This window comes from Sturnira hondurensis, unplaced genomic scaffold (genome assembly GCF_014824575.4).
Source record: "Sturnira hondurensis isolate 20B ecotype Veracruz unplaced genomic scaffold, ASM1482457v3 Scaffold0011299, whole genome shotgun sequence".
In the NCBI taxonomy this organism is placed as follows: Eukaryota; Metazoa; Chordata; class Mammalia; order Chiroptera; family Phyllostomidae; genus Sturnira; species Sturnira hondurensis.
Genome location: NW_028083930.1, coordinates 774,069 through 797,345, shown reverse-complemented (window position 1 = coordinate 797,345; position 23,277 = coordinate 774,069). Strand labels below are relative to the sequence as shown.

Sequence of the window (23,277 nt, the reverse complement as noted above, 5' to 3'; positions counted from 1 at the left end):
ACATATGTCAAGTGCTTAGAATAGCATCTGGCATATAGTAAATTCTGAATTTGTTAATTTGTTTAGTTTAGAGCACTGATGGCAGCCCAGTATTTTTAATAATTCCAACAATGGGAAAAGGAGAATAGTTCCCAGTAAAATAGTAATTCCTTCTTGCCGGACTCGTTCATAAATTCACTGATAGTGGCTGCTCACAGTCATTGCAGAGTAGATTGATCCTCCAAAGCGAAAGTATAATCAATTTGCCATCCCTTAACCTTTTGGGCCTGAGAGGAGGCCTGGCGCTTAGGAGATGCAGGGGTAGTTGGCTAGAGATGCAACAACTCCCACTGACCGCCAGAGAGCAGCAGAGTCCGCACCGGTGGCTTGATCCAAAGAAAATTCTTAATTCGTTCTTGATTTTGCTTCTCAGCTGTTTGCATCTCTCCAGTCTCCGCGCTTACCACTTCTGTAATCCCGCCCATTATTTGACTACCCAATAATCAACGACGGTCCAGCTGGGGCCGGCCCCGTCGGTGCCCATCCTAGTCTTTCCGAACCCGACAATCTAGCCCCGCCCATCACAATCGGGGTAGTCCCAGCGGCGGAGAAGTCGTCCGGGGTGGCGGTGGCGGTGTTCCTGCGACTGCGCGGTGCCCGAAGGGGCCAGGCCTAGGTACGTGTGAGTTACCCGGCCGCCGGCTGGCGAACAGACTAGTGGGCGAAACAGAACGGGCTACCTCTCCCGGTGAGCCGCTATCCTGGGCCCTCACTCAGCTATGGGTGTGCAGCCCCCCAACTTCTCGTGGGTGCTCCCAGGCCGGCTGGCAGGGCTGGCGCTGCCTTCATCCCCTGCCCACTATCAGTTCCTGCTGGATCGGGGCGTGCGGCATCTGGTGTCGTTGACAGAGCGCGGGCCCCTGCACACAGACAGCTGCCCCGGCCTTACCCTCCACCGACTGCGCATCCCGGACTTCTGCCCGCCAGCCCCCGAACAGATAGAGCGCTTCGTGAAAATCGTGGACGAGGCAAACGCCCGGGGAGAGGTCAGTAGGTGGGGTTAGCGCTGGGACGAGGCGCCTGGGAGGGATCCGCAGGGACACTGGCGGAGGTGAAAGAGTCAGGGCCCGGAGTATAGGGCTGGGAGAGAGACTAGAGACTGCGGGGTCTGGACACTACTTGTGAAACTGGGAAGTAAAGCCAAGTGGAGGGGGCAGGGCCACAAGAGGGAGGAAGAGAAGGAAATTGTAAACTGGGCTAGTGGAGAAGAAAGGAAGAACCAGTTGAAGTTGAGAGTTGAGGAGGAGAAATGGTGAACAGACTTGAGAGAGGTGGAAGTCGGAATCTGAAACTAATGAACAGACTTCACAGATGTGCTCCATCCAAATATAATGGGGCCAAATGTAATTTAAAGTTTCTGGCAGCCACATTTTACAAGGTAAGAAGGGAGCAGGAGAAAAAATTTTTTAAGATTTTTTATTTATTATCTTTAGAGAGGAAGGGAAAGAGAGTGGGAGAGAAGTATCAGTGTATGGTTGCCTCTTGTGTGTCCCCTGCCGGGAACTGGCCTGCAACCCAGGCATGTGCCCTGACTGGGAATCGAACCGTGATCCATTGGTTCACAGGCCCACGCTTTCTCCTGCTCCCAGCCCTGGCTGGCTAGCTCGAGCTACGCCAGCCAGGGCTGGGAGCAGGAGAAATTTGATAATTTAATCAAGTAAGTAAAAAAATATCACTACAACATGTAATCGATATAAAAGAAATTCCTAGGGACATGTTTTTTTTGTACTAAATCTTCACAACCTGGTTGCATTTTGCATCACATCTCCAATTGGACTAGTAGTATGTTAGATCCTCAGTAGCCACATGTGGCTAGTGCCTTCTACACTGAACAGCACAGAGACAGATGGTTGTGGGGAAGCAGGCCAGGAGCCCAGCACTTGAACCTGCCCTTTCTGGTGATTGGTGGCCTCCAAGCCATTTAATGTCATTTCTTGACAGTGAGACGTTTGCAGAGTCCTAGGCCTGAGCTGGGGGGCGGGTGGAGGGGCAGGTCAGACTCCACCCTATAAAGCTCTCCTTTCACAGGCTGTGGGAGTGCACTGTGCCCTGGGCTTTGGCCGTACTGGCACCTTGCTTGCCTGTTACCTGGTGAAGGAGCAGGGCCTGGCCGCAGGAGATGCCATCACTGAAATCCGGCGACTTCGACCTGGCTCAATCGAGACGCATGAGCAGGAGAAAGCAGTCTTCCAGTTCTACCAGCGAACTAAATAAGGAACCTCATCACTCTTCTGCCAGGCCCCTACTGCCCTGACCAGATTATCAGATGGAGCCAGAGATACTGGAAGTAGACTAAAGCCCTCCAGCTCCCAACTGGCTCAAGAAACTGAAGTTGCCCTTCCCTGCTGCCAGGTTCTGATTGAAGGGATGGCTGGAGCTGCATTGTTGTGAGGGTTCCTCTGCTGCTTCCTTGAATAAATAATTTATAAGAACCACCTCATGTTGCATGGCACTTCACAATTTATGAAATACTCCCACACATCAATTTACTTGAGCCTCACAGTAACCCTGTGATATTAGAAAGTCACTTTGGATGAGGTGTCTAAAGCTCAAAGATTTTCAAAGTTACATATCTAGAAAATGGAATGATGGACGGGGACTGCAATGCACATCTTCAGTCTCTTAAAGATGCTGAAACTCTGTGTATCTGTTCTCTGATGATATTTGATGTGTCTTGTAGAGATCTGGTCAGTTAAAAGGAAACAAATCTCTGGAAGCCCAGGATATCTGATGCTCATAGGCCACAAGGGTCCACATGGACACAGCCCTTCTGTCTAAGCCAACATGTCCTACATGTGTCATTCTCTTAGGACAGAGAAGGCCTGGATGTTGTACTCATATTCCAAAGGCTGCATGCCTCTCACCAGCCTCAAGGTGCTCAGCTCACCCATGGCCTTCAGCCCATTATGTTGCCCAACAACCTCAGGCCAAGGAATGCTGGAACTGAGCTAGTCTGGGCAGTTATGCAGAGAGGATGTTTCATGATTAAATGGGCTACAAGTCATGGCCATGTTTCTCAGATGTTACCTTCACTTTCTCATTGGATCCCATTCTACCAAGACCACCACCACACTTTTGGCTTTGAGAGACAGGATAAATGGGACAGGCCAGCCAAATAGACTCTTTTTGCTATAACTTCAACCTGAATTCCTGTCCTCTTTTCTGTTGTGGTTGGCTATGCTGGATAAGATGAAATTCGTCATTAAATAGGTGCTGAATACCTGTGTTTACTAGGCTTTGGTATATGCAAAGGGTACCCAGAGCTGAATGAGATGATTCACAGCCTCCTGGATGAGGTGGGCAGAGAGTCCAACCTCATGGGGACAATGTCCCCTCATGGGGACAATGACAGACATGCTTTCCAGATGCAGTGGAGACATAGATGAAGGAGACAGGTTCCCTCTCTAGTCCTCATACTTGGTAGCCTAGATCAAAGCCACCAGCTCCTCATACATCTTTCTCCCTTCCACTGCCACCCATGTAAGTCAACCCCCATCCAAGCCTCTCTTACACAAAAGGTATATCAGCCAGTCTTGCAAATCTAAGGAACAAGAGAAAGGCTGTAAGAAACGCACACACCTGTTTCCTCTGTGTCAAATCTGCGTAATCTCTTGGTCCCCACCCAGCCTTACCCAAGTGAGGATATCTTCCAAAGACAAGAACTCAAAATTCCAGGCATTCAGGCTGCAGCAGAGGAGTGAGAAATAGCACATAGAGAGGATGCACTGAAATGAGCGTATGCCTCATCAAAATTTCCTCCATCCTGCCCACTCTCAACCACCCCTCCTGTAATAGCATGGTTCATCCTATTTCTTAATGCAAATGAGAATATCTTCCAAAGGTAGGGTGTGTGTGTGTTTGTATGTGTGAAGGCAAGAAGAGTGTGAATGGCCCACTTACTGGATTCCTTCCCTCCATTTACCAGGATATAGAGACTGGCGGGAGCCTTAAAACTGCACTCCTGAGTTCATGTCTGCTGTGATCCTGACCTGCTGAGGGCCTACAATGGATGGGTCCTCACACTTTGTGTCCTTTCTTCCTACCTCACTCCATCCTCCCCATATCTTCTGCACTGCAGGCAAGGAATCTTCCCTTCCCTTCCTCCTGAAGCTCCTTCAAAGGAGACAAAATTTTTCTAACCACAGTAAAGCCCTGTGTATAGCCTCCATCCCTATAATTTAAGTAGGTCTCCTCAGCCTCAAGAGTCCCTCAGGGAAATAAACATATAATTATGTGCCTAAGGAAATCAGTTTTTAAATGAGTTGACTTAGAATGAAAAACTCTGTCCTTATCTTTGCATCTACCTTGGGAGGTTTGTCTAAGGCTCCCTTTGGCATTATTCCCACCCCCAATTTTTTTGCCTTCTGCTCACCCCCCTCTTCTGTCTATGGCCACCAATGAGAGATTACAGACCAGCCATTACCCTTCCCCATTCTACCCAACACTGAGATGATAGGTGTGAGGAACAAGCTCCTGCATAGACAAAGAACCTTCACATTGCATCAGACCAGGGCTTCTCAAGATCAGCACTGCTAGCGTTTGAGGCTGGCTATTTCTTTGTTGCAGGAACAGGGGAGAAGGGTGTGTACTATAGAGTGTACCAACATTCCTGACCTCTACCCACCAGATGCCAGTGCAATGCATTGCCTCAAAAATGGCAATAAATATGTCTCTTTACATTGCTAAGTGTCCCCTGGGAGGACAAAATCAGCCCTCTTACGTCAGAGAACCACTACATCGGATCGACAAGCACCAAATGCAACCATAGGTTTTGTTTTCTATGGGAGTAGAGGTGGGAACATACTTGTGAATTTCTCCTATGGATGTACACATCTCGATAGGGGGGAAAGGGCCAAATTAAACACACTCAAATACCCTTACTCTTTTGAGCAATATCCGGCACTCATCTCCAGTTTACCCCCTTTTCTCAGGCTGGCTTCCCAAGATGATGATAGACACAACTAACTACACTTAGGAGTGCTTTTTTCTCAATAAGTTGTTGGTGGGTATAACTACAATAACACTGACTCCTGCCCCTATGTTTTTTAAGTTTTATTCATCCTTATACTCTGGCACGTGACCCAAGTTCCTTACTGAAGGAAGGCTTGTCTATATGAATACGTGCCTCCATATCATTTAGGTTCTGCACCATCAACTCTGGGTTTCATTTCCCAGAAAATTGTTCTGATGCAGAAGCCACTAGAGTCAGGACAGGAGGAGCACCTGCCATATTATTCCTTGAAACCATTCCTCACTGGTCTGACTTTCCCACCTGCACTTCACCTGTAGCTCTTTTCACTCCAACTGGGGTTCTTCTGCTCTGGGTTCTAGGCCCCATAACTGCCTCCCAGGCCATGTGTGCCAGCACACAGCTTCCTCCAGAAACAGACCTGCATCCTACACACTCACTGTGGCTGCCCATGCCTTGGAGCTGTGCCTCAACATCATCCTCCAGCCATTTATGACATGTAGGGATGCCATCTCATAGGGTGGCTCATCATCCTGCCCTTAGCTAAGGAGGTCTATCCCCTAGATCAGGTCTTCTGAGAGCAATGATGAGCATGTCACTTGGGGCAGGGACTTGATGCCAACCATAAACTATTTCCCAGAATGGACTGCACTCATTTGTGAAGCCCAAATCAAATCTGCTGCTATCTGTATCTTGCCACTCTTTGTAAAAAAGGGAACTAACTTAGTTTCACAAGATTGTTTTGTCACAAACCAGTATCAGTTACCACTAATGCCTTCCGCACTTTGTCATGACTGCACTTTGCTTTCTTATATATGATTATAATTGTCATACTTATGAAGCATTTATCATATAGCAGGTGTGTACATACATTGCATTATATCATTTTATCCTTACAACCATTCTGAAAATCAGGTATTTTTTCCTTTTTTATAGATGAGGGAACTGAGATTTAGGGAGCTGACTAATTTGCCCAATGCTTCACACTTGTGTAAAGGAGCAGGCATCAAACCCAAGTGATAACTCCATACTCGTGCTCCTTCAATCAGTCATCTTGCTTGCCAAGACCTGCCCCTGGTTACAGTTACACAGGAAAGTGTGTCTTCATGACCAAAGCTTAGCTTCAAGAGTCATCTCATCAGCACAGCTTTCAATGTCCTCTCTCTTCATCCTCTCAGGAGGCCAGAGAACAACCTGCACCTGACTGAAGCCAGATGCAGCCCAAGCATTTAGTCCAAAGTAGCAAAGCTGATTCATCAGGCCACTTCTGTCATAGCCACTGTTATCTAACTCAGAGCATTTGGGTATCTTCACCTGTCATGACAGTCTTGAGGCATGTATGACTGGCATTGAACCCTCCAAATGTCTTTTTATGCCTCATGATTTATTAAAAATCCTAATATTCTTCTGGTTTTATTGTTGTTATATGAGCCCTTAATGTATGCCAGGCACTATGCCAAGTACTTTATAAATATTATCTCCCTTAGTCTTCAAACGGACTCTACGAATAAGATCTTATTATAATGACCAGATGAGTGAACTGAGCCCCAGAGAGTTTAAGCAATACACACAGAGTCACATAGCTAGAACAGGATTCAAACTTGGTTTTATCTAACTATAAACTGCCTTCCCTTTTAGGAGCAGAGAGAAAAGACTTTGTTGTAATTGGAAAATATGTAACAGCATCTTGTGTTCCCCAGAAATGCAGCACTGGACTCACAAGCTATCAGTGGAGGTCTATGATTGCATGGTTGCCCCAGGCTTTGGCAGGGATGCTCTAACTTGCTGTATTGGGCTACAGCACAGTCATCAACCCTAACAGTCTTCTGCCTCCAGCCTCTTGAACCATCAAAAAACAGTCCCCTGTGTGATTTTAAAATGACTTACATAAGCACTCATTCCATCACTTTAAAGTTTTTCTCTGGCTATTATGGATTGAAGGCATACTCTTGAGAAGGCAACATATTCACTCAAGCAAGCAGAAATTTGAGAAACACTTTAGTGCATATCCATATCTGAAATTGATGACTTATTTTCAACCTTGATAACTCAGTCTTTTGTGCCAAAAAAAAATCACTTCAACCACTCTCTCGCTCTACTTGATCTTTCATTTATTCTGTTACCATGGGCATATATAATGATGAAACAAATTGGTGAGGCGACCTCTGAGTTTTCAATATGTGGGCTTCAGTATGGCAAACAGTTCTGGGATTATATGATAAACACAGCACTGCTTCTTTACCAACATATATTGAGTAGTGACTCTGCTCCAAAACCGAGATGGGCCATGGGAGAAGTAATCGTTGTAAAATATCATCCCAGGTGACACTGCTAATTTCCTTCTGTATGTTTTATATGACACTGGGCTTCCCCAACCCCACACTACAAAATTCACTGATTTGCATGTTTTCTGTGGGTACCTGTTATAAGATCTAGTTGGGGATGGGTGTAGCCTAGAGCCATGGAATAAAATTAATAAAGTAACCACACTTGCGTCAAGCCCACAGAACTATGTAGAGCTATGCCATTCTTGACCATGACCTATAAGGCCCTGAAGAATCCAATCCCTTCCTCCATCTTCTTCCCCACATTTTAATCTCCCTTCCCCCATAGCCCTTGTTCTCTCCGTTCCTTATGTCGGAGCCCCCAGGATCATCCTCAGGTTTGATGATACGATGCTAAACAAACTCACAGAAAAGCTGTTATACTCTCAATTACAGTTTATTTCAGTAAAAGGATACACACTCAAATCAGCAAAAGAGAAAGGCGTATAGGGCAGAGAGAGTCCAGGAGGAACCAGGCATGGGCTTTCAGTCCTGTGCTCCCAGTGGAATTGTGTGGACAGTGTTTCATTCTTTTAGCAGCAGTGTGTGACAATACTTAAGGAATATTACTAACCAGCGGAGTTCACTTGGGCCTTGGTGTTCAGGGTTTTGGGGGGGCAGTCACATAGGCATGCAGCACCTGCTTGACTGACCTTAGCTATTCAGTCTCCATGGAGGTCACACCAATACAGCAGGGCTTTAAGCAACCTATGCATACAAAAATAGGCATTCACCACAATCACACTGCTAGCACAAACTAATGGTCTGGCCCAAGGTCTCAGATACAAAGACACTCTCATCGGGTAGAATATTCCAAGAACTCAGGAGTTGGTCAAGAGACAGTCCCAAAGACTTTTAGGATGAGTCGGGTTTGGACAACCTATCCTGCACACTACCAAATGCTTATGCTGTCCCCGCCCAACAGTCTCGGCACATGCTGTCCCCTTTGCCAGGATGATTTATTCCCCAATTCTTTGCCTACCTCCCAACTCCTAACCCCCATAGGTGTCAGATTAACATCATTTCCTGGGGGAAAGGTCTTCAACCACCTCACACGCACATATGCACATATTCCCATAGCATCTGTCATTCTACTTCCTGGTCCCTTGTTTACCTATAATAATTCATTTAGTTGTTTAATGTCTCTGTTTTCTGCTAGAGGTTAAGTACTGGGCCGATGCATATGGTACCCAACACAATGTCTAGCACATGGGTGCTTGATAAATATTTGGCAATTGACACATGACATGCTGTAACCTACTTGGGTATCTGCCCATAGATGCAGAAATGGGAAGAAAAAATAAATCTGGTTAGGGAGACAAGACACACCACTAACTGTGCATGTGAAGATGAGTACATACAATTAGAAAAGATGCAATACATAAATACTTAAATAATGCTAGAGTGATTAAAGACATATATGCCACAGCTGGTGTGGCTCAGTTGGTTGGAGTGTCATCCTGTAAACTGAAAGGTCACAAGTTAGATTTTGGGTCAGGGCACATACCTAGGTTGTGGGTTCAGTCCCCAGTTGGGGCACATACAAGAGGCAACCAATTAATGTTTCTCTCATATGAATGTTTCTCTCTCTCTCTCTCTCTCTCTCCCTTCCCCTCTTTCTAAAATCAATGGGCATATCCTCAAAAGAGAATTAAAAAAGAGAGAGAGAAACAAGAGGAGTGTGTCTGGTAAAATTCAAAGTTGAACTTTCAGTGAGATGTGGGATATGTGGTTGGATAGACTAAGGAATATACAAATGTCAGATGCTATTAAAATTAGTAATGTTATATGTCAGGTGCCAAGTCCACATAGAGAGGTTTGGAAAGAGAGATGGGCAAGACAAATGGGAAGCAAAATGGGGAAGGAAAGATATACAAAGTAGAGTGCATGGATGAGGATGGAGTAAAAATGTCATCTAATGGGTAATAGAAAACACGTAGTTAGATTAAGGCAGTGAAAGGGCAGCAGAAACTCTTATCTGATGAATGGTGCAGAGTCATCACACCATTGGAGCTTGACATACAGGAGTCATTGTGACTTTGACAAAAGCAGTTTATTGATGTGGTGGGAGCTGAAGCCAGACCAGCCAAGATTAGAGAGTGGGTAGGGATTGCAGAAGAGGAATTGGTAAATGTGGGTGGCTCTTTTGGGAAGCTTGGCAATAAAAGGAGAAACATGGGGTGCAAGCTGAAAAGGGATGGGTAAGGCAGAGAGAGAAGTTTGTTTTGGATGACATTTGTGTATGTCTATATGCAGATGAAAATAATCCAGTAAAGAGCGAAATTGGTGGTAGGAAGAGTGGAGGAAATGAATACACGAAGGAGTACTTTGAGAAGAGGAACAAGAATGAAACCCAACCCACACAATGAATGCAGCTGAGCAAGGATTCTCATTCAGGTCTATTTGATTCTAAATGCCATACTCTTTCCCAAATATCTCATTGCTTCTGTAGTTTTTATTTGCTGGACATCCATCTCCCCAGTCCGTGTGTTAAATCTTTTACCCCACCTACTCTAAACACACAAGTTTTATGGTCTTTCCATTTTCATCTGGCTTCCATGTCTACCCAGGGAACTGGAAGAGAAGATAAGCAAACTGAAGAAAAATAAATCTTACCTATTTTATGCATTCAATATAAATGCATGAAATAGGTTATATTATACAGTGGTAAGCAGAGAACCAAAAAAATCCAATTTATTCCTTTAATAATTTATGCTTTTCTTCCTCAATCTCTTGGTAAGAATATACCTCCATTCATTTTCAGCCTCTTCTATAAAGCCATTTCCTAATTTCTAAGACTGCTTTGGTGACCACTGGCCTCTAGTCAAGGCTGTCCTATCTGAACCACAACTGAAATAATTTGAATATGCTACATAGGGTAACACATGCAAGGAAGAATATAATGAACGTGTATAAAATCAAAAGTAAGGAAACAGAGTTGGGGGGTAGAGTTGTGATTCAAAGAAATGCCATAGATTAAATGGCAAGCCCTCCAATGTATTGTCCAAAGACAATCTTCCAGTGCCACCAAAGAAGGAATAAAGGTACTGAATTATTTGAATCCTAGGCTAACTGAGTCAACCAAGCACTTCTAGGCTCACCCTAAAATCCGTAAATTCATAAATTTAAAAAATGGGAGGGTCAGAGGGCCTGAAAGAAGGCAGATGAGAGCACAATTCAGCAGCCATCCCAGTATGAGGGGGGACCTCAGCTTTCTCTTGATCTCCTCCCACAAGTATTTTTGAACACATACTCTGTGCCAGGTACTGGTAATACTGCAAAGAACAAGACAAGCATGGCCACATCATCAGGAAGCTTGAAGTTCTGTGTGGGAATTAATGACAGATGGATATGTTAAGATAGGATATATGTTTCCTAACCAAGTCAGGTGGAAGAGAGTAGTCATGAACAATGGAATATAAAGTGCATATGCACTTGTGCACACACATATATGACACCTGTTATCAAAATCGGTGTTAATAATGGGAACATTTTTATTGGATAGTTTGCACTTTGGGGCAAATCAGAAACATGAAAGCAAGATTTCTGACTAGCGCACCAGTGTGGTGAGGGGCACTGCTGACTAACACAGGAAAGACCAGAAGAGAACCAGGTTGGGAGGCAGGCAAATGCTGGGTTTGGTCTTTATACGTTAAGTTTAAGGACCCTCTAAGACCCGCCCCCCTGCCCCCCCATGAGCTCTCTCAGGTGAGCAATGTTAAATCTGAAACACCTGGTATGGTCTGTGCTGGAAGGGTAAATTGGGGATTTTTGCATTAGATGTGATCATTTAAACTGTGGGCACAGATGAGAACATTTATCAAGAGACTGTTGCAGAGGCGTCCAACCTTTTGGTGTCTCTGGGCCACACTGGAAGAAAAAGAGTTGTCTTGGGTCACATGTTAAATACATTGTGACATGTAATTATAAAAAAATCTCATAATGTTTTAAGCAAATTTATGATTTTGTGTTGGGCTGCATTCACAGCCATCCTGGGCTGCATGTGGCCCACAGCCACAAGTTGGACACCCCAGTATAGAGTGAGTGAAGAGAAAAGAGCCTGGGATCAGGGTCTGAAGAACTTCTTCAAAGCCACTAGAGGAGGGCAGCTGAGCCTGCAGAGAGCAGGAAGGAAAATCAGGAGAGGTGTCCCAATGAGGAGTATTTAAGGAAGCCAGGAGTAATCAACCATAACAATGTAAGCATCGATCAAACAGAATGAGAGCCAAACCTGTCCCTTGGGTAGATATGCTGGAGACATGAGTGAAGGAGGCTAAAGCCAAACTGGAGTGGGTTGAGGAATGGATGAGAGGGGGAAATGCTGCTGTGACCATTTGGGGGTGTCTTTTAGTGCCAATTCATATGCATTTCTGTTCAGCGTTGATCTGGGCGTGAAAATAGTAGGTCATCAGATATCCACATGTTTACTTGTAGTAGCTCCTGCCATTCAGTTTTCCAAAGAGGCTACACCAATTCATACTCCCACTAGAGAGTACAAGAGTTCTCATTGCTCCACATCCTCACACTGATTTTGGCCATTTTTTATGGTGGGTATAGTTGTATCTTATTGTACTTTAAATTTGCATTTCCACAGTGACTAATGAAGTCAAGTTCCTTTTCTTGTATTTATTTGGCACTTTGATATCTGCTTTTGTGAAATAGCTAACCAATTATTTTGCTATCTTTTTAGTGGATTATCTGTCTTTTTCTTACTTACTTGTAGAAATTCTTATATTTTGGATAGGAGTTCTTTGTCAACCATATGTATTGAAAATACCTTGTCACCCTGGGCTTGCCTACTCACTCTCTTAATGTTTTTTTTAATGAACAGTTCTCCAAATAATAACCTGACAGTTTCAAAGCCTTAGATTCAGAACCTCCAATCTCATTTTACTTCAAATTTATCAATCCCTGATTCTCTCAGGAACTGATGGTCCTGTGGACCATTTTCAGGATTCCACTTCTCTACCCCATCACAGTGAACAGACACACTCCTCCTTGGAGGGGAGAACAACGTGAAGAACTAGAGGTCACTTAGGGCCGAGGGATAAATGATCTTAGTGTTTCCAGAATTGTGCTAACTTTCAAGCTAAATAATTCTGAGTCGGTGGGCCAAGTATTGCCCCCCCTCGGACCCTTTGTTCGGTAACATCCTGGGTTTCTAGCATAGGCTTCTCAAAGCTGTAGAGTGTCCAAAAGTACTTACTAGTGAGTAACTTGACTGCCTCATTGTTGGGAACTGCCCTGGTTCAGGAATTATAACTGCCCCCCATGGCTAAGCAAGTGACCTCTGGAATGCCAGCCGCAGGAGACAAAGCTTGTCTCTGGCAGCAGATGCTGCCCCTGCTTCATCTCCCTGCCCCAAAAGTATGGTCGATGTCCATGGCGGGTACGACCCCTCAGAGAGGGGCAACCTAGGCCAGACATGATCACTTGGGAGGCCATCAAGAAAGGACTCGGGTCAGGGGGGCTGCAACAAAGAGGGAGCAATGGACCCTCGTCCCCCCCCCCACACACACCCTGCTATTGTGACATAGCCCAAGTCCCCATTTCCTTCTGGGAGAAGTGCTAACTGGCTCTAATCCACTTAAGCCTAAAAACCTGTGATGGGAAAGGTGGTGCAGCCCTGTGCTGGGAAGGGCAGGTATTGGGGTAAATCAGGCATAAGAAAGAATATGTAAAAATCCTGTGAAACCTGCTTTGTTTAGAATGCTCTCATTTAAATGATAAGGGTCCAAGCAAGAAGTTCCTTCCTCAAAGTTTTATGGCTCATTAGCTATCTGACCCTGACTGAGAATAAGCCCTCACAGTTCTTTGAATGCTATCTATTGTTTGATCCTTACCTGTATTCTTGTGCAAACGAACCCAATAAAATCCCCTTGAGCAGGGGACTCTTGGCCCTTTTCGTTTGAGGGATCAGCCACCTTTCCTCCCCAAGCAGATAATGTCTTGGTAGTGTTTACTTTTATCCGTGGTACACGATGGGGTTGCGGGGGACAACTTTTCGGGCAAAGTCGCCCCCACACCTCACACTTCATGGTCGTGAAAATTCATTTAAATAATATGCCTTCAACCAAAGAGTAAATACCAATTTGAATTCTTTAAGTTTCTTCCCCACTTCCTCTGTTTAGACTCTCAAGCAGTAACACCACCCACTTCAGAAAGATCACCCACCATCCCTGGGCCTGGGGCCTGGATGCTCTCCCCCAACTTCACCTCTGCCTTCAGTTTGACCTGCTCCCTGCTCCATCCATTTCAGGCCAGGCGTCATGCTGCTCTGGATGACTGTGCTGCTCTTCCAAAAGTCACTGTGTTACAGAAAACGACTCAGCCACTTTCGGGTGTACGGAGTGGAACTTTATTTATGCATGCGAACTCAGAGGAGGCAGTCTTCAAATTCTGGGCCCCAATCAGTGGAGAACAATTGCTTATATAGGCTGAGGGGGTGGTCTGTCACTCGGACCATTACTTCCTGCCTGAAAGCAGGAAGCAGCTTATAGAAGCAAGAAGGCGGAACTGCTGATAGGAGTTAATACGAAATTCTTTGTTCTTACTTTCCAGTTACTTAGTTACTTGTTCTCCCTGATCTTGTTGACTCAGCTGTGAGCCCCTTCCTGGGCAAGCTATTAGCCATTACATTCATCCTATTGATTCAGCGGCTAGCCCCTCCTCCTGGGCAGGCAACTACAACTGAGCATCAGCATCCCCTTCTGTTATCAAAGACTCTAAGTCATCCCCAAGGAAGAAAGTTCCTATTTCACCTTTCCTAGCTCATGTGGGTTTATGACTGGAGCTTGAGACATGGCAAGCTTGAAAGAGATGGTGATGGGGGTCTGGGGGGCTCCCAGATATTTCTTGTCTAGTTTCCTGAGTCCTTGAAAGGGCAATCCTTTTGTGTATTGGAATTAAATTAGGGAGACATTAAATGACATTTTGAAGCCAAACAACATGTTTAGCCTGTGAAATCAGGTTAAAATACACATCACAGCTGTCTCAAAAAGGAAAGAAAGGAAAACAAAGTTATAGGAGGAAAGGAGGCTACTGGTAGAGAGGGGAAAGAGATCAGGGAAATGGGGAAAAGGAGTTCTATTCATTTTGCTCAGCAGGTGTGGTTAACAAGGAGATATATTTTTATGAAGCCCCAGCATTTTCTTAGAACCAGTCAGTAATGACTGAGCTTCTTAACGGGTCAAGAGGCATATGTTCTGAGTGTCCAAAGCCCTTTTCAAATTGGCTATTTCTCTTCTACCTAAATCTTCTGTGTATGTGTGTGTGTATGTCTGTGTTTGGTGGCACAGGGATGGTGGCAGTGCCGTTTTTGATCTGACTGGTCCTTGGGGCTGATTTGAAGGATAAAATCCATTCTCCCTCACCCATATCTCTCTCCTTGATTTACTTCCCCTGGGCTGGGACCAGTCACCCAAGCCAGTGACTGAAGGGACTGGTCCTGGGTAGAGGGATCCTGGGCTCCCCAAGACTCAGCTGGTCTCAGCCACTATCATTCTGCTACACTTAAAAAGAACAAGTCTTGGCATACACGTCACTTTGCTTTACATTTTCTGAGTTGATTTTTTTGTTTTAAACTTGGTCCAAATTGTTTGTTTGTTTCCATTGAATGAGAAAAACAAAATCATTCCTAAATCTCTTTCTAGACAGAGTTTGTGGAAATTTGACCCCTGAGTGTTAGAGGAAATTGGCAGTTATTTTAAAACATAGCACAGCACCCAGGAAATGTGACTTGTTTTTTTCCTTTGTTTCTTGCTTGTCCCTGTGAGCCAGAGATAACGATTGCTAGAGATAACATTTGTGCACTAGAGACAACATTGTGTCTCTGTGTGCTACAGATAACATTTCACTTCTGTAAGCTGCTTCTTGCTTTCCCACCAGAAATAATGGTCTAAGTGACAGACCACTCCTCACCCTAGATAAGCAATTGCTTCCCACTGATTGGGGCCCAGAATTTGGAGACTGCCTCCTCTGGGTCTGCCCGCATAAATAAAAGAACCACTTCGCTTCCTCCAGTGTTCGACCTGAGTTCTTCCCAAACATGAGGAAAATACCTGTTCAACTGAGTGATTTTCCGTCCCCAATATTGGTGTGTCACCCTGTGTGCTCTATGAATGGCCATTTGTACAAGGGAAGTTTATGCTCACACCAAGGTCAGGGATAGGATTGTCTAGTGCCTGAATATTCTCCAAATGATAGTTTTCCAAAGGCAAACCACTACTTTGTTACAGGAAAACACCCTAGATTTGACTAGATAAAGTCCAAGAGCTTCACAGCTTGGAGCCCAGAGTCTGGATGGAAGAGCAAAGGAAGAGAACTGGCTGACTAGTGAACCATGAATGGAGAACCCAGGCATGACTAGGTCACATTTCATGGTCAGGACCCCAGAAAACAGCCTAACATGCAGACCCTCTAACTAGATTTGTAGGAACAGAGTTACCATAAGTGCATAAGTGCAAAAATATTCTCCAAATGATAGTTTTCCAAAGGCAAACCAAAGTGCAGAAGTGCCTGAATATTCTCAATGAGGACATTGAGGTTTAAAAAGGTGAAGAAACTTGTGTAAAATTACCCTGCTAACAAGAGCAAACCAGAGATGCAAACACAAGCCCATTCAATGTCAAACCCTATGCTTTCTATTTCACTACCTCTAGTCTGGATGTAGCTGGATTCTAATTAGGTAAAGCTAGAAAATAAATTCATTTAAAATGCCTGGCAGGGCATGGCCACACAATAAATGGTGCCTCTTACAATTACTGGCTATCGGGGATTCAAGAGGCTAGGGGCCCTGACACTGAACGTGCTGGTACATGGCTATACACTAAAGATGAGTTTAAAGTCTAGGAGATAAACCTCAATTTTTTTTCTGAGTGATGCATTAGCTAAGTTCAATCCTGGTACTGGAACCCACTGCCCCCATATGCACACACAGCACTTCCATATAACCACCTGCCCTCCAGCAACATGGCAGCCACAGCTTGGTAAAACAGCCTGTTCCAATATGGTACAGCTCAATGTGAGATTGTTCTTTATGTCAAGCTGAAACCTGCCTTCCTTCTTTTTCTAATTTCCATGAATTGGTCCCACTTCTGCACTATCAAGTAACTCAGAATAAGCCACTCCTTTCCTTTAAGCTTAGCCTATCAGGTATTTGAAAACTACTATGTGTCCCTACTCAATCTTATCTTTCTCAGATAAATATCTATAAATCCTACAATAAGAAATTGTTTCTAGCCTGGCTGGTATAGCTCGGTGGGTTGAGTGCGGGCCTGTGAACCAGGGGGTTGCAGGTTTGATTCCCAGTCAGGGCACATGCCTGGGCTGCAGGCCGGAAACCCAGTGGGGGCCATGTGAGAGGCAACCACACATTGATGTTTCTCTCCCTCTCTTTCTGCCTTCCCCTCTCTAAAAATAAATAAAATTAAATTTAAAAAAAGAAGAAAAAAAAAGAAATTGTTTCTAGGCCCTGTTCATTGTCCGGGTCTGCTTGATCCTGATGCACTTTGTCAGTGGGCCAGGAGCTGAAGCTTGTCCTGTATTTGGGGCTGCAGCCTCCATTATCTGAGACTCTTATGTAACTTAGTTTAACAATAGCCCTTGGCTACCTCCTCCCACTGTCACCTCATCTTCAGCCTATAGGTAACTGCAACCCCCAGGTTTATCACCTACCCTGTATACTCAGTTGGCTGCAGTCTTGATTATAGACAGTGTTTCTGCAGTCACAGCTCCAAGGTCTTGCAGTGCCCTGGCCAGCAAGTCACCAGGATCTGGGGACACAGGCTCATTTGAAGTGTCTCTGTGCATTATGGATGCCTTCTCTCTTCTTATAGGCTTCAGTACCCACAACACTGTTTGTTGACCTCTTTGTAGCTGCAAGATTTTTTCCAGTGGAAAGGGGAAAAGAAGGGAGGCATTACTATACTATTATAAGGAAAGGTCTTAGTCATTTTGAGGACAGGCCTTCTTTCTCCTTTCAGGCAGTGTAGTAAATACTTCCAAGCAATGGGTTGATATACAACACAGCTACACTGTAAGGAAAAAAATGACTACTATCATTTCCATTGCACAACCAGAACCAGGAACTGAAAGCTCTTAGAATTCAAACAATTTGTCCAAGGTCACATAGGAAGAGATGGAAACATGAGTGCAGTCCAGGTCATCTGATTCTAAGTCTTGCATGCTCTCCACTACACTAAACTCATAGAAAAAGATGTATTTATATGGGAGCTACAAGGAGGTGGAGGAGTGGAAGGATGGTAAGAAAAAGATTCATAATTCTGCATGCACTGAGGACCTGTGGCTCAGACAACTCTGAGCTGAGTAGACTATAAAGCTGAAAAGCCTTTTTCTTTGTCCTCCACAGTGTGGACAACAAGGGTGACACCATGTGAATAAACATGCCAAACCTCTACTCTGAGAGTGTGTTCACCCATCACTACTATGGCCATTCTTGTGTTCCATGGCGTTCATCAGAGTACCTAGGACATGTCAACAATGAAGGACTCAAGTATATGCATAAGGATTGGCTGGACTGGCTAAGCTCAACCCTATGCCATTGTTTCACTTCTTGCCCCAAATTCCAGAATACTCTCCACTGCTTCATATCTACTGTGCCTATCAATTTAGGGTCCTTGGGCTATTTATATCCATCTAACCTAATCTGTCATCATTCTGTGGCTTGGTTTCTCTTCCCAGGCCACCTGTTCTCCTCAAATAATGTTCACATAAAAGTATTAGTTCATTGTATACAAGATGCAAGCACAGTGTGTGATACACTGGCTTGTTTGTAGCTCTCTCATCAATCCAAGATGCTTGTCCATGTTCCACATCCTTTAATGATCACTATTCCAAGGAAACCTTACCTCCTTCATCTGGTCAATTCCATACTGTATTCCCCAGAATTCTTTGCACAGTGAATCACAAGAATCAGTCCCTGCCTTTGGCTATCTGAATTCCTCTGTAGGCATAGATAGAACCCTTGGTCACATTAGTGCAAGAGTCTAGTCCTATGTCTTCTACTTCTTGCTCCCTGCCCCACATGACTGGGTACAAGGAAAAACATTTACATATTTATTCAATAGATGCCTATTGAACACAGACTATGTTCTCAGCACAGACATAGACATAGGTGATATCTGGCCATGAGCAAGTCACTGACTTTATATTCTAGACTGAGGATACAGGTGATACTAAGTAGAAAATTTAATAAGTAATATAATTTCAAATAGTAATAAGTGCTCTGATAATACAATGAGGGTATGATGATAATGACTAAAGAGAATTCTTTTGATTGGGGATCTCGTGAAGATACATGTGTGGAGGTGGCATTTTAACTGAGATACAGCAGAGGATTCCAGGCAGTGGGTCCACCATAAAAGTTGAGTGGCTGAGTGGCTAAGTGGCTGTGTGTCTGGGTATAATTAGGTGACAAGGTGGTTAGGTGACTGGGTGAATGAGTAGCTAGGTGGCTGGAATATTGGGTAGTTGGGTATCAGAACAGTTAGGTGGCTGGGTGGTTAGGTGGTTGGGTGACTAAGTGGCTGGATAGCTGGGTGTCTGGGTGGTTGGGTGGCTGTGGGGCTGGGTGGTTAAGTGGTCAAATGATTAATACCTAGTGTGCTGGCAAGTTGGTTGATTGAGTGGATGTTAACACCCAGTCCTAAGGTGACAAGCCTCCTTGTCAAAAATTTCTTTGTTAATTTATCTAATTCTATCACTTTGTTCTCTTGCAGTTCCCTGTGTTGGGAAAACTGCTGAGTTTTGTCTTTGCCTCTCCTATCTCCAAGTCTGTTTCTAGACCAAAACTTAATGGATGGGGACAAAACATGACCACTGAGTCTCCCAGAAATACCTTTAGAGCACCATAAGACTAGGCCCTCCAACAGGAGTCTTAATCTAATCCCTAAGAAGAGGAGAAACCCAGGACTCCACTGGTCTCAGGCTGAGAATAATTCTAGGGTAACTCAAGTCCCAGTAGAGTGGCTCTGATCTTTCATTCTATTGCCTTACCAGTAGTACTGACCTCTGTCTTCTCCTCTCAGTGGTTCTGGAGCTCCTGTGTTCTCCACTCATCAAGGCAATGGACTTCCTTCTCTCCTTTTTATGATCGGAGAAACAGGCATGTTGTCTGGATCAACCTACTTTCTTCCTCAGCTCTGTCCCATTGACATCCGTAGAGTTTTCTGTCAAGTAAGAGAAGACTTCGACCTATAACCATTTTGACCTTTAAGGACATTTTCTGTGATGCCAGGGAGAAAGAATACAAACCAACACTTCGTGCTGCTAGAAAGAGCAGTCATGGAAGCAAGGCTCATCATTAAGTTACCTTGTGAACATCACTGAAACACTACTTCAGGGGGAAGGGAGTGGATCCTAAAGATACAAGGAGATCCAGGCATAGGCAGGATATGCTGGGGCTTTCCTGTGAGCCAATATAAAGTTCCCTACTGATTAATCATCATTATGCTCATTCATCCTGGCTCCTGAGGCCATCTGGGACTGGTAATTGTCTGGCTTGTCTATGGCCAGCCTGGAGCTGCCTTGCAGATGATGCATGGTCCCCAGGAGTGATTCTCTCATCCACTTCAGGGCCAAAAATTGCATTTTAGGAATGAGGACAGAAATTACAGATCCCTTCTTATGACTGCAGCAAAAATGAAACTCCCTGAAGCGGGTGGAAGTGGAGGCTAGGCCTGGGGAAGCCTGACAAGGGAAGCAAAAGGGAGTGAGCCCAGGCTGTGGCACTTCCAACAAACACCCCTCCAACACATCTCTGGAGGCTGTACAAGGAGTTGAACTGTAGTAGCCAGGGCCTAAGAATCCAATCTGAGGGAGTGAGCATTGGGTCACAAGAAGGCAGACCAATGAATGGAAAAAATCCAACTTGATCCAAGCTTGGTTAAATGTTATAGGTAAGTACAATATAAAAGGAGACAAGGAGTATGCAAAGGATGAAGGCCAGAGAAAAGCCTCAGGGAGAAGAGGAAAGGAGAGGACTAAAGAGAAGAAGATGGAAAGAAGAAAGAGAGAAGAGGAAAAGGTGGGAGAGAGAATGGAAGAAATCAAGGTCCCTCCCTGATCTAACCTAGAATAAAGGACTGAGGGACAGTGAGAGCCATGGAGTGCCATCTGGGGGCCTCCATCCTGGGTCAGGGGCCCTAGGCTGGGAGAAAGAGAAAGAAAATGGGCTCATAGAACCTGCAGCTCCAGGGTGACCCTATTCCTGTGTCTTACAAACCAACTGTTCCGTGTTTCCCAACCGCCATGTTTGAAGGAGGACACCCTCATGATGCCAGAGACTTAGCCCTGTCCTGGATGAAGTTCTACAATAATAGAAACTTTCTCCATTTCTCTAAGGACAACCAGCCTCTGACCATGGGGACAGTGACATTGAGGAGCAGTGGCCTCCATGGCTGCACTAGGGAGGTGGCATACATCCTACATGTGGACAGACAAACCTCATGAATGACTGTGGATCAAGTTCAAGGTGAGTCACCAACTTGGGGTGGGAGGAGGATTAGAGGAGACTAAGGTGCTTCTCTGAGATCTGGTCTCTAGAGGTCAGCAGTTCTCCAGGTGGCACTTTTCCCCCGGGCTTCCTCTGATGCAGGGCCAGTGCACAGGTCCCTGCCATATCCACATGCCCTGACACTGCCCACACATAGGACACATCTGGAGCCAGGGAAAAGAGGCAGGACGTAACTGCAGGGGGCGGAGGAGGGGAAGAATCATGAACCACTTCTGCCACTCACCCACCTTGAGATCTGAGTCAGACCCTTACCCTCTAGGGACTAGATGACCTTAAGGCATTGTGGCCCTGGGATTCCAGAGGCTTGAGCTGTGTGGGAGTTGTCTCAGAGCCAGGATGCAGAATGAGAGGCCATGTCCTAGGGGACAATGACAGTGTCTCCCTTGGCCTCCTTGGGAATCATTGTCCAGACTCCCCTCCTGAGCCCTGGGATCACCTCTACCCAGAGCTGTTCTTGCCTCCTGTGCTGAGTGCCATCCCCTCTCCCAAGCCCAGTGAGGGGAGCCTCCTGACCTGAGATGCCAGACAAAGCTGCACTCCCAGAGGTCATCCACTTCTCCTGATATAAGGAGGACTGCACCTTGAAGAACAGAGATCTTCACCCTGTGCTCCGCACTCCAACATCCAGAGAGGGAGAGTGTGGGCTCCACTGGTACAAGGCAGCATTTGAGAGTGGCAGGGTCCAGAAACAGAGCCCCCCATATGGAGATAAGGGTGTGGGATAAGTAGGGACAGGATGGACATATTCCTCAGAGGTCTGGGTATTGGATAGTGGAGCCCAGTGGGATTGTGAGGAAGGATTACTGAAGGAGGAGGAGCCAGGATCTCTAGGTATTCCAGCTGACCTCCCACCCTGGGAGCTTCCCTAGCTCCTGTGTTCTGTCCTCTGCTCACCCTGCACCCTGGGCCCCTGGCCTCACTGTGAGGGATGTAGTGAAGCTTCTCTGTGAGGCCCACAGGAGCTCCCCTCCCATCCTGTGCTCCTTCTAGCTCCCACCTTGATGGGGGGCTCATCCCCCGATGGTGGAGCTACCTCTTCTTTCTGGTGACATCAGAGCAGGATGCTGGTAACTATAGCTGTGAGGCTGAGAACAGTGATCTCTCTCTGGAGAGAGAGACAAGCCAGCCTGAGACACGCTCCCTGGATTATACACCTCATCCTACAGCAGTCTCTGAGCCCCACATGCCAGCCAGGGTCAGACCTTACCACTCACAATGTTGGACCTATAGCAGGCACTGAATGCCTGAGCATGAACTATGCTTGGAGTATCTGTTCATTGAACCCAGTGGGGTGGGGATCAAAACAATAAGATTCAGGGAGAATAAGGAGCACAATAAGGAAAGGGTACATGGTCCTCCATGGTATTATTCTTCCATGCTGGCATCCTCTGTAGATGAGAATCCCTAATTCTCATCTACAAGACTTGTTCAAGTAAGGGCATGTGGTTACCCTAATGCCAGCCATTCTGCCTCATTTGTGCCTGTTCAGAGTGCATTTCTGAATTTCATCCTCAACATTCATGGTTACCCTTGCTCATCCCCCAGGACCTCGTGTCTTGTCTTTCCTGACCAGCAGCAACTGGCTGGTTCCTTGGCTGCCTGCAAGTCTGCTTGGTATGTTGGTTACTGCTGCTACAGTGCTGGGTTATTTCAGATCCTAGAGAAGAACTTGGTATTAACTCTTTCAGACTTTCTTGGTTGATGAGTCCCTATGAAAGGCACTGGCCAGCCTTTGGAAAACCAGAGCCTGACAGAACCAGTGCTTTTTTTCTCTTGGGTGTTGCAGGGAGGAGGAACTTTTTGTCACATGTCATACAACAGGGCCCATAGAGGGACACTTAGCAGCTTCTGAAACACACACACACACAGTTACCCAGAGATGCTCACAGAGTACTGCACACTAGGGCATGAATAGAAGCATATACAGGACAAGATTTCAGACCAGGCCTTTAATTTCCTCTCATTAAACTCAGAGAACTCTGGTCTGCTTAGTAGAGGAAAGAAGAAATGAGAACTCCAATGTGTGTGTGTGTGCATACTCACGGACACACGTCTAGTGTTGTGCACTAGGTGAGTGTGTGTTCAGTGATTGTTGGGTCATTAAAAGGAAACATGGTGGAGAGGACTGAACAGTGGCCTGGTCCCAACACTGCCATTCACTAATCCTGTGACCTTGGGCCAGTCTAGTCTAAGCACATGACAGGGAAGTTTCCCTAGGCAGTCCCTTCTTCTATTACTCATTCTCTAATTCTTCCAATCAGAATCACTGAAAAAAAAAAGCTTAAAATTTAAATGTAGAAGATTCTTTAAAGAAAAAGAGGGTAAATAGATAAATGGCATTTCTGGTAATCTACTGATTTTTATATTCCAAACTGTTTTCTTCTTTCTGTCTAGGGCATGATAATTAAGCA

At 45.3% G+C, this 23,277-nt stretch overlaps 1 protein-coding gene across 2 annotated transcripts; it reads left to right on the top strand.

Moving 5' to 3' along the window:
- The first annotated feature begins 565 nt into the window (after window positions 1–565).
- On the top strand, window positions 566–21,025 carry DUSP23 (dual specificity phosphatase 23). 2 transcript variants are annotated; one of them, XM_037059820.1, is made up of 2 exons: window positions 566–1,025; window positions 20,695–21,025. In XM_037059820.1, the coding sequence occupies exons 1-2, from the start codon at window positions 759–761 to the stop codon at window positions 20,800–20,802; spliced, it is 375 nt and encodes a 124-aa protein (XP_036915715.1). In that variant the 5' UTR covers window positions 566–758; the 3' UTR covers window positions 20,803–21,025. The 2 variants fall into 2 exon arrangements, with proteins under 2 accessions (XP_036915715.1, XP_036915714.1); XM_037059819.1 differs by lacking the exon at window positions 20,695–21,025 and adding an exon at window positions 2,068–2,503 and having other exon boundaries at window positions 580–1,025.
- Window positions 21,026–23,277: the final 2,252 nt, after the last annotated feature.